The 12,200-nt window shown below is 43.9% G+C and overlaps 1 protein-coding gene across 1 annotated transcript; it reads left to right on the forward strand.

Moving 5' to 3' along the window:
* Positions 1-6,229: 6,229 nt before the first annotated feature.
* Positions 6,230-11,040, forward strand: LOC125375879 (probable GPI-anchored adhesin-like protein PGA18; the record flags this gene model as incomplete). Its single annotated transcript, XM_048386806.1, has 5 exons — positions 6,230-6,322; positions 6,403-6,724; positions 6,768-6,955; positions 7,057-7,444; positions 10,931-11,040. Coding segments are annotated over 5 exons (1,101 nt in total), but the record flags the coding sequence as incomplete, so codon positions are not given.
* Between the last annotated feature and the right edge of the window lie 1,160 nt (positions 11,041-12,200).

Genomic DNA, 12,200 nt, shown 5'->3' on the forward strand with positions numbered 1-12,200 from the left:
TTAACATATAAACGTAACGTCGTCCCCTAATGAAAACACAATCGTAAATTTACACGCCCAATAATAACTGACGTAGCATATAAAGGTAACGTCGTCCCCTAATGAAAACAAAAACGTACCTTTACACGCCAACTAATAATTCACGTAACATATAAACGGAACGTCGTCTCCTAATGAAAACAAAAACGTAACTTTACACGCCCAATAATAACTGACGTAACATATAAACGTAACATCGTCCCCTAATGAAAACAAAAACGTATCTTTACACGCCCAATAACAACTGACGTAACATATCAAAGAAATGTCGTCCCCTAATGAAAACACAATCGTACCTTTAGACGCCCAATAATAACCCACGTAATATATAGACGTTACATCGTCCCCTAATGAAAACAAACACGTATCTTTACACGTCCAATAATAACCCACGTAACATATAGACGTAACATCGTCCCCTGATGAAAACAAAAACGTATCTTTACACGCCCAGTAATAACCCAAGTAACACATAGACGTAACATCGTCCTCTAATGAAAAGAAAAACGTATCTTTACACGCCCAATAATAACCCAAGTAACACATAGACGTAACATCGTCCCCTAATGAAAACGAAAACGTATCTTTACACGCCCAATATTAACAGACGTAACATATAAACGTAACGTCGTCCCTAATGAAAACACAAACATATCTTTACACGCCCAATATAAACTGACTTAACATATAAACGTAATGTCGTCCCCTAATGAAAACACAAACGTATCCTTACACGCCCAGTAATAACCCACGTAACATCGTCCCCTAATGAAAACACAATCGAAAATTTACACGCCCAATAATAACTGACGTAACATATAAACGTAACGTCGTCCCCTAATGAAAACACAATCGTAAATTTACAAGCCCCAAAATGACTCACGTTACATATAGACGTAACATCGTCCCCTAATGAAAACACAATCGTAAATTTACACGCCCAATAATAACTGACGTAACATATAAAGGTAACGTCGTCCCCTAATGAAAACAAAAACGTACCTTTACACGCCAACTAATAATCCACGTAACATATAGACGTAACATCGTCCCCTAATGAAAACACAAACGTATCTTTACACGCCCAATAACAACTGACGTAACATATAAAAGAAATGTCGTCCCTAATGAAAACACAAACGTACCTTTACACGCCCAATACTAACCCACGTAATATATAGACGTAACATCGTCCCCTAATGAAAACAAAAACCTATCTTTACACGCCCAATAATAACCCAAGTAACACATAGACGTAACATCGTCCCCTAATGAAAACGAAAACGTATCTTTACACGCCCAATATTAACAGACGTAACATATAAACGTTATGTCGTCCCCTCATGAAATCACAATCGTAACTTTGCACGTCCAATAATAACTGACGTAACATATAAACGTAACGTCGTCCCTAATGAAAACACAAACGTACTTTTACACGCCCAATAATAACCCACGTAACATATAGACGTAACATCGTCCCCTAATGAAAACAAAAACCTATCTTTACACGCCCAATAATAACCCAAGTAACACATAGACGTAACATCGTCCCCTAATGAAAACGAAAACGTATGTTTACACGCCCAATATTACGAGCGTAACATATAAACGTAATGTCGTCCCTAATGAAAACACAATCGTAACTTTGCACGCCCAATGATAACTGACGTAACATATAAACGTAACATCGTCCCTGATGAAAGCACAATCGTAACTTTACACGCCCAACAATAACCCAAGTAACATATTGACGTAACATCGTCCCTAATGCAAACACAATCGTAACTTTACACGGCGAATAATAACTGACGTAACATATAAACGTAACGTCGTCCCTAATGAAAACACAAACGTATCTTTACACGCCCAATATTAACTGACGTAACATATAAGCGTAATGTCGTCCCCTAATGAAAACAAAAACGTATCTTTACACGCCCAGTAATAACCCACGTAACATCGTCCCCTAATGAAAACACAATCGAAAATTTACACGCCCCAAAATAACTGACGTAACATATAAACGTAACGTCGTCCCCTAATGAAAACACAATCGTAAATTTACACGCCCAATAATAACTGACGTAACATATAAACGTAACGTCGTCCCTAATGAAAACACAATCGTAACTTTACACGCCCAATAATAACTGCCGTAACATATAAACGTAACGTCGTCGCCTAATGAAAACAAAAACGTACCTTTACACGCCAACTAATAATCCACGTAACATATAAACGTAACGTCGTCCCCAAATGAAAACAAAAACGTAACTATACACGCCCAATTATAACTGACGTAACATATAAACGTAACGTCGTCCCTAATGAAAACACAATCGTAACTTTACACGCCCAATGATAAGCCACGTAACATATAAACGTAACTTCTTCCAACTTCTCCTAAGTTCCACATTCACAAATACTTTGATTACATGTGTTACAAGGGGAGCGCCATTACAGAGAGACAGACAGCCAACTAGCTTGATACAAAGAGATATATCGACAATAATTAGGTAGAACTGCATTCAGGAGTTTAAGGAATGCTTCAGTCGCATAAAATACCTTTACAAATCTGTTACATGCTGACGTTCATGCTAAACTTTGAAATTGTGGGCCAGCTGTATCAGTTGTGATGCTGCGATCAAATGGTTGTAAAAAGCAGAAAGAGGTCAACGCCTTTATGACACTACAAGTTCCAAACAGACTAGGAAGTACCGATTTCACAATAGAGAAAACACTATGCTATAAGTCAGAGCACATGGCATGCTCTCCTGTATGTGTAATTGGTCCACTCCGATTCGCTTTGCCCATTAACTGTGCACTTTGCTGTGAAGGAGACTCGCTGGTGTGTGGAGATCTATCTGCAACACCCCCACGGCGTCTACTGTAAAATAAATATCTCAGTAGACTACACTGTCCAATGCCAAACCTCCTCTCGCAGAACTCGATATGCAGGAGTGACACTGGGTTCGAGAGTGCTCGTAACATCATTATTTTGGGGCGTTTATCTTGTGCATGAGCTTGGCAATATTGGGTCAGACGATAGCAAACTAACGGCAAGGGTCCTAATATTGTACTTTAGGCGATATGAGAAACGTTAAACAAGCGATCATCTTTACTGTGAACTTTGGGTGTGGGTTTAGTGGGTGTATACACAGGTGGGGAGGAAGACTCGACCCATACGCTGCTCAAGCCTCTTGTAATTAACCGAATGCCGTCTTCATGTTTGTCATCTCCGGTTAAACTACTGTTTTATTCCAGGTCTGTTTGATCCAAAGTCAGGGCGGAACAAATGGCAAATAGTCGGTGCTTGACCATTCAGAAAGAATGGGTCCTAATGAAAACGGCCAACGTTGAAAACGGCCACTGCGCAATTAGGGAAAACAGCTACTACATGGAAGAAAACGCCAAATAGGGTTAGTGAAAACGGCCAATAGGGTCAGTGAAAACGGTCACTGCATGGAAGAAAACGGCTAATAGGGTCAGTGAAAACGGCTACTGCATGGAAGAAAACGGCCAATAGGGTCAGTGAAAACGGCCAATGGGGTTTGTGAAAACGGTCACTGCATGGAAGAAAACGGCCAATAGGGTCAGTGAAAACGGCCAATGGGGTTTGTGAAAATGGCTACTGCATGGAAGAAAACGGCCAATAGGGTTATTGAAAACGGCCAATAGGGTCAGTGAAAACGGTCACTGCATGGAAGAAAACGGCCAATAGGGTCAGTGAAAACGGCTACTGCATGGAAGAAAACGGCCAATAGGGTCAGTGAAAACGGCCAATGGGGTTTGTGAAAATGGCTACTGCATGGAAGAAAACGGCCAATAGGGTTATTGAAAACGGCCAATGGGGTTTGTGAAAACAGCTACTGCATGGAAGAAAACGGCCAATAGGTTCAGTGAAAACGGCAACAACATTTAGTGAAAACGGCCTGTGGATTTATAATAGAAAAAGAAATAACAAGTATTATAGCTAGCTAGCTTCTACAATAAAAGCACTGAAACGAGATCTTCTCATTCAAGGTGAACTTTATACAATGGATCAGTCAAAGTTCGGCAGAAACCATTTCACTGTCGGTTTTTAAAGATGAGTAACAAGTTTAATCTTCTAACTGAAATACAATCACAATATTAAAAGCAATTGATAGTCCAACAAAGTACACCACTATTAAAACGTTATAGAGTACACAGGCCGTTTACACCATTCGTGGGTGTCGTATTCTCCAAGCTGGCCGTTTTCATTAACCCTTTTGGCCGTTTTCGCTTATGCTGGGCCGGTTTTTTTTCTAATTACCGTTTTCAACGTTGGCCGTTTTCTGCAGTTCCCGAAAGAATCCACAACATGAATATTATGTCATTGGGTATCTCTTGAGATGAAAGTAAATCAAATTAAACGAGCTTAGGAAAGTATTTCTGAAAAATATATTAGCTCATTTTTATATTTTACTTTAGAAAAATCCCTTATCGGTTAACGGATTTTTATAACAAAATCTGAATTTGTAAAGAAACTCTAAACTCTGTGTTAAATCAATCCATTTAACAGTGAGAGCAAAATATTAATGATTGCCAGGCGAAGGTAGCATGACAAGATTGCCAACAGAACTCACTAAGCTTGAACGACATGATCGCCACCTCCATCTCTACCTTCACCCTCAACACCTCCACCCTCACCCTCAACAACTCCACCGTCAACATCTCCACCTCCACCGTCAACATCTCCACCTCCACCCTCAACATCTCCACCTCCATCTCCATCCTCGACCTCAACACCTCCACCGGCAACATCGCCACCTCCATCTCTACCTTCACCCTCAACACCTCCACCCACACCCTCAACACCTCCACCGTCAACATCTCCACCTCCACCGTCAACATCTCCACCTCCATCTCTACCTTCACCCTTAACACCTCCACCCTCACCCTCAACACCTCCACCGTCAACATCTCAACTCCACCCTCAACATCTCCACCTCCATCTCCATCCTCGACCTCAACACCTCCACCCTCAACATCGCCACCTCCATCTCTACCTTCACCCTCAACACCTCCACCCTCACCCTCAACACCTCCACCGTCAACATCTCCACCTCCACCCTCAACATCTCCACCTCCATCTCCATCCTCGACCTCAACACATCCACCCTCACCCTCAACACCTCCACCGTCAACATCGCCACCTCTATCACTACTTTCACCCTCAACACCTCCACTCTCACCCTCAACACCTCCACCGTCAGCATCTCCAACTCCACCCTCAACATCGCCACCTCCATCTCTACCTTCACCCTCAACACCTCCACCCTCACCCTCAACAACTCCACCGTCAGCATCTCCACCTCCACCCTCAACATCTCCACCTCCATCTCCATCCTCGACCTCAACACATCCACCCTCACCCTCAACACCTCCACCCTCAACATCTCCACCTCCATCTCTACCTTCACCCTCAACACCTCCACCCTCATCCTCAACAACTCCACCGTCAACATCTCCATCTCCACCCTCAACACCTCCACTCTCAACACCTCCACCCTCAACATCTCCACCTCCACCCTCAACACCTCCACCCTCAACATCTCCACCTCCACCGTCAACATCTCCACCTCCATCTCTATCTTCACCCTTAACACCTCCACCCTCACCCTCAACACCTCCACCGTCAACATCTCCACCTCCACCCTCAACATCGCCACCTCCATCTCTACCTTCACCCTCAACACCTCCACCCTCACCCTCAACAACTCCACCGTCAACATCTCCACCTCCACCCTCAAAACCTCCACTCTCAACACCTCCACCCTCAACATCTACACCTCCACCCTCAACACCTCCACCCTCAACATCTCCACCTACATCTCAATCCTCGACCTCAACACCTCCACCCTCCCCCTCAACACCTCCACCGTCAACATCTCCACCTCCACCCTCCACACCTCCACTCTCAACACCTCCATCTTCAACATCTCCACCTCCACCCTCAACACCTCCACCATCAACATCTCCACCCTCAACACCTCCACCCTTAACATCTCCACCCTCAACATCTCCACCCTCAACACCTGCAACCTCACTCTCAACAACTGCAACCCCACTCTCAACACCTGCAACCTCACTCCCAACACCTGCATCCTCACTTCACACCTCACCTTCAACACCTCCACTCTTAATCCTAAACACCTGCATCCTTAATGCTCAACACATCCGACCTCACCCTCAACACACCCAACCCTCAACACCTGCATCCTCACTCTCAACACCTGCATCTTCACTCCCAACACCTGCATCCTCACTCCCAACACCTGCAGCTTCACTTTCAACACCTGCAACCTCACCCTCAACACCTGCAACCTCACCTTCAAGAAACCTAGCCTCACTCTCAACATCTGCAACCTCACTCTCAACAAGTGCAACATCACTTTCAACACCTGCAACCTCACCCTATACCTCACCCTCAACACCTGCAACCTCACCCTAAACACCTGCAACCTCACCTTCAAGACATCCAGCCTCACTATCAACATCTGCAACCTGACTCTCAACAAGTGCAACATCACTTTCAACACCTGCAACCTCACCCTATACCTCACCCTCAACACCTGCAACCTCACCCTAAACACCTGCAACCTCACCTTCAAGACATCCAGCCTCACTCCCAACACCTGCAGCTTCACTTTCAACATCTGCAACCTCACCCTCAACACCTGCAACCTCACCCTAAACACCAGCAACCTCACCTTCAAGACATCCAGCCTCACTCTCAACATCTGCAACCTCACTCTCAACAAGTGCAACCTCACCCTCAACACCTGCAACCTATGTCTCAATACCTGCAACCTCACTCACAACACCTGCATCCTCACCCTCAACACCTGCATCCTCACTCTCAACACCTGCATCTTCACTCCCAACACCTGCATCCTCACTCCCAACACCTTCAGCTTCACATTCAACACCTGCAACCTCACCCTCAACACCTGCAACCTCACCCTAAACTCCTGCTACCTCACCTTCAAGACATCCAGCCTCACTCTCAACATCTGCAACCTCACTCTCAACAAGTGCAACATCACTTTCAACACCTGCAACCTCACCCTATACCTTACTCTCAACACCTGCAACCTCACCCTAAACACCTGCAACCTCACCTTCAAGACATCCAGCCTCACTATCAACATCTGCAACCTGACTCTCAACAAGTGCAACATCACTTTCAACACTTGCAACCTCACCCTATACCTCACCCTCAACACCTGCAACCTCACCCTATACCTCACCCTCAACATCTGCAACCTGACTCTCTACACCTGCAACCTGACTCTCTACACCTGCAACCTGACTCTCAACATCTGCAACCTCACCCTCTACCTCACCTTCAAGACATCCAACCTCACTCTCAACACCTGCAACCTCACTCTCAACACCTGCAACCTCACCCTCAACACCTGCAACCTCACTCTCAACACCTGCAACCTCACCCTTAACACCTGCAACCTCACTCTCAACACCTGCGTCCTTACTCTCAACATCTGCAACCTCACCCTTAACACCTGCAACCTCACTCTCAACACCTGCGTCCTTACTCTCAACATCTGCAACCTCACTCACAACACCTGCATCCTCACTCTCAACACCTGCATCCTCACTCTCAACACCTGCATCCTCACCCTCAACCTCACTGTCAACACCTGCAACCTTACTCTTAACACCTGCAACCTCACTCTCAACAACCATCTCATTCCTGCAAAACGTAAAAGGATTTGACCGGCCAGGCGTGACATAACCTGGCATACTGTGTAGAGCTGTGTTAACAGGGCAGCGCCGACTTTGGGTCTACACTGTTATAAGCGGTACAGTGGTCATCATGTGCTTTCATTACTCACATTATTTTCACCGTTAAGTCTTCATAATTATCTAAACGTGCCACAATATAAATATAATGCTCTATGACACATGCTCATACCACAGAGTTTACATCATCTGTCAAACTGAAAAGTTTCACCTCGATAAAATGACCCACACTTTAAATTAAATACAAATATAGATGTGTTATCAATATCAATGTAAACTTCCTTATCCTGCACAGGTGCTTGTCTCCAGTATTTTACACATAAGAACGTTAACTTGACAAATCTAAATATCAGTTTAAAGTTGAAATAGTTTGATTATGTCAGTTCTAACCGTACACCAACCGTATCACAAACAGAAGTTATCCTGTTTATATCAACTCGATTATATCTTTATAAACAACCAAATATTACACGCTATGCTATACTTCCGGCTCTACATACTCCGTCTGTATGTAGCTGTAGAGAAAATAGGGATATTATAATGTCTAATGCCAAACACATTTTCCGAATATCCCAAGTCCCCTGACAAGGGTTGCTAGACTGATGAGCTCGGTGGCGCACATAGTGTGCACATCATGGACAGAGGTCTACAAAGACAACAGGTGAAGAGGGTGCCGAGTCCAAGGCAAACCGATATCCCGCGGTCGGTTCCGCCCGGACAAGGTTGCGACACTAAACTGTCTGGCAAGAACACTGGCTGAGTAAAAAAAAAGTTGTGGTTTGGCTATAGTGGTTTTCAGGCTGCGTAGTCATCCTACCACAATCATTTCTGATTGCGAACGTTCCTGAACCTCTGGATTGTGGCTCTGATAAGCTTCAGGTCCCCTCATAGTAAGCATGCCAGTAGCTTCCTGACGCTAAATTTGTATTAAGGTGGCATGTTCAGCTGTTAAATTAAGTGATTTCAAAATGTGGTTTTCCTCCAGACAGTCAAGTCTTTCCAGCGTCAAGCTTAATATCGCCCATCAGTGCAGGACATGCTTGTCCGTTCCTGGTTTTCACTGATCCATAAATATACTCAACAACATAAGTTCTGTGACACCAATATTTTAGTGTATATTTCAAACAAGTAAAGTTTGGTTTTCAATATTGTAGTACATGTATGGAATCAAGTCACAAAAACGCAACTCCTACTGAAAAGCATGCATTCCATGCAAACGTTGACTTTTATTCAAGCCCCATGCATTTCACTACCCAAGAATGGGTATAGAAACATGTGCGTTAACGGGATTCCATATGCATTGTTTAGCATCGTGCTGACAACAGCCACTCAGAAAAACAACAAAATTACGCAATTATTCAACATTACGAAATGCCACGCCTGTCCGAAAATGAGCGTATGCGAGCCATTGGTATGCTTGAAGCAGGATCGAGTCAACGTGATGTTGCAAGACAATTTAACGTCCACAGAAACACCATTTGGTGTTTATGGCAACGTTGGCAACAGACGAATGCAGTCAGAGACCATCCTCGGAGTGGCAGGCCACGCGTAACCAATAATCGACAAGATAACTGGATTCGAACAACATACCTACGAAATCGATTCCAGCCAGCAACAGTGACTGCAAGAAGCATCCCTGGCCTTCGACGACTATCTTCACAAACCGAACGTCGTCGCCTCAGATGTGCAGGGATTGTCGCCAGAAGACCCGCCAGACGTCCCATTTTGACAGGAAACCACCGTCAAGCACGTCTACAGTGGTGCAGACAGCGTCTACGCTGGACGGCCATGCAGTGGGGACAAGTTCTATTCACGGACGAGTCTCGTTTTCACCCCAGCCACAGCGATGGACGGATTCGAGTGTACCGACGTCGAGTTGAACGTTACGTCAATCATTGTGTCATGGAAGAAGATCGGTTCGGGGGCGGCAGCATTATGGTATGGGGTGGGATTACAGCAAGACAGACGACCCGTTTGATAGTGGTAGAGGGAAATCTCAAAGGACAGCGCTACCGCTCGGCCCTGTTGTTCTACCGTTTTTGCGTCGTCAAGGCCCAGGCATTACCTTTCAACATGACAACGCCCGGCCTCATATTGCTCGACTTGTTCAGGATTCTCTTCAACAAAACAACGTGAATGTCATCCCCTGGCCAGCTAGCTCCCCTGATCTCTCACCAATCGAGCACATGTGGGATGAGATGGATCGGCGCCTTCGATGTCAACCACGTGTTCAACAGACACTCCAGGAACTTCGAAACATGCTCCAGCAGATATGTAAAGGATAAAACACGCCCCAAGGGTTTGGTTGAAAATGTAAACACGAGGCAGAGTGACAAAACCGAGGTCCGGAGGCCCGAGGTTTTTTCCTGAGGCAGAGTGTTTACCTTTTCAACCAAACCCGAGGGGAAGTGTTTTATCTGTCATATAAATCGACAGAAAATACGAAAAATGCACTTTTTCATGACAAATTTTATTTGGGTATTTTGTATTTGGATAATTGTAATGCAGGGAGGAGGGAAACTCAAAAACGAATACACCCAAGCACATGCGCGGGCATCAGACTTTCCATGATTTGCACGTGCTGGAAGTTCGAGATTTAAGTCGTACACGTGGGACGTCTTCTCATTTCTGTCAGCAGTACGGTGCACGACAAGAGGGAGGGAGGGAGGAGACGGCGATGATATTTTTGTGACTCAGTCGAGCGTTATTGAAATTGAGGAAAAGGATGATAGTGACCGTGAGTTTCAGTTTAGATTTGGTGATCCTCTGGACAGCATAGACATTGATAAGGAACTCGAAATTTGTGTGTACTACCTAAATCGACAAGGTACAAAAGCGACTTGGCCCTTACGGTTTTCCAAAGATGGCAAGAGGAGAGAAGACAAAGGGCTATGGATTGCAATTTGGATCTTCCGAGTGAATGTTAGACACAAAATATATTGGAAATGAAGCCTGAAAACATCGGTATAGCATTGAAATTTTTCTTATTCGAAGCACGAAAACAAGATGGAGGCCACTATCCATCATATACTATTTACGGTATATTCACTTCACTACAGTCGGCTATCAGAGCTAAAGGTTCCCACATAAATGTTTGAAGGCGAAGAGTTTGAAGTCAGTCGAAGGTGTTTGGACGCCGTCATGAGGAAACGTTCTGCCGAGGGTTTGGGGGCAACATGCAGAAAGCCAACTGAGTCCCATCACATGTGAGGAAGAGGAGCAGCTTTGGAAATCTGGGATGCTGGGTGACCAAACACGAAGACAACTGTTGGACTCAATTTTGTACCTTACAGGCAAGTTGCATTTTTGTGTATTTGTCGTTGACGTAAGTGATACGAGTTTTACTTAAAAATATAAAATTGTGTAACGAAAGTGTAAATTGCACCTAATTTTACAGACCACATTCTGACCATGAGTGAAATTCAAATTGTCATGACCCGGATTGGATAGTTGATCCGTGAAAGTCTGTACATTTAAACCGAAAAATCACAATTAGTCAAGATTAGAAACTATGTGAAACACTTTAATTCTTTTCAAGCTCTCCTTTATTTCCGTGTGTGTTGCAAGTACATAGAAAGATTTTGACCAGATCAGTAGTTTTTAAGAAAAGCAAACTGTTTGTCTTGACCTTATAATTCAAATGATTTGTAGTAGTTCTGTATAGCAAAGTTTCCATAATAAACATAATTACATTTCAAGTATATTTGTAGGTCTGCACTTCGCGCTGAGGGGAGGGAAGGAGCACAGGTCCTTGAGGATGTTCAGGAACCCACAAATTACCAGACCACATCAGGACCAGAACGGGCGACAGTTCCTTCTGTACACGGAAGATGTGTCCAAGACGAACCCCGGTGGGTTGAGTATGGTATACATTTGTATCGGTACTTTGTATACACACTCAGTATTAATCTTATGTATGTTCCCCTGTAACTGCAAGTACACAACAATCTTAAACGAACTTTAGGCTTTCTTTAAAATCGATATTCAGGTATATATATATATATATATATATGGCTTCAAAAGATGGCGAAATTGGTCTATTGAAATATCACCTACATTATAAATTGTTTTCAAAAATCTAAACTCAAATTCAAATTGCGAAGAAGAATAATGTTATCTTTCAACACTTCGTCTTATTTTTATTTACCTTAAACAGGTAACCAGTTTAATCATTGATTAGACCTCAAATGGAATATATCTTATGTTCGTATTATATTGTTGATGTTAGTATTTTTACTGTTTTTGTAGTGAAGACAGAAAGAAGACTGACTTCTATTTCACCCCCCGAACCATGCCGAAGGATGTAAAATGGTACCTACAGACACCTGTTGGGCATAACACGCTCCAAGCCACGGTCAAGCGCCTGTGCA

This window comes from Haliotis rufescens, unplaced genomic scaffold (assembly GCF_023055435.1).
Source record: "Haliotis rufescens isolate VD_foot unplaced genomic scaffold, xgHalRufe1.0.p SCAF_606, whole genome shotgun sequence".
Taxonomy (NCBI): Eukaryota; Metazoa; Mollusca; class Gastropoda; order Lepetellida; family Haliotidae; genus Haliotis; species Haliotis rufescens.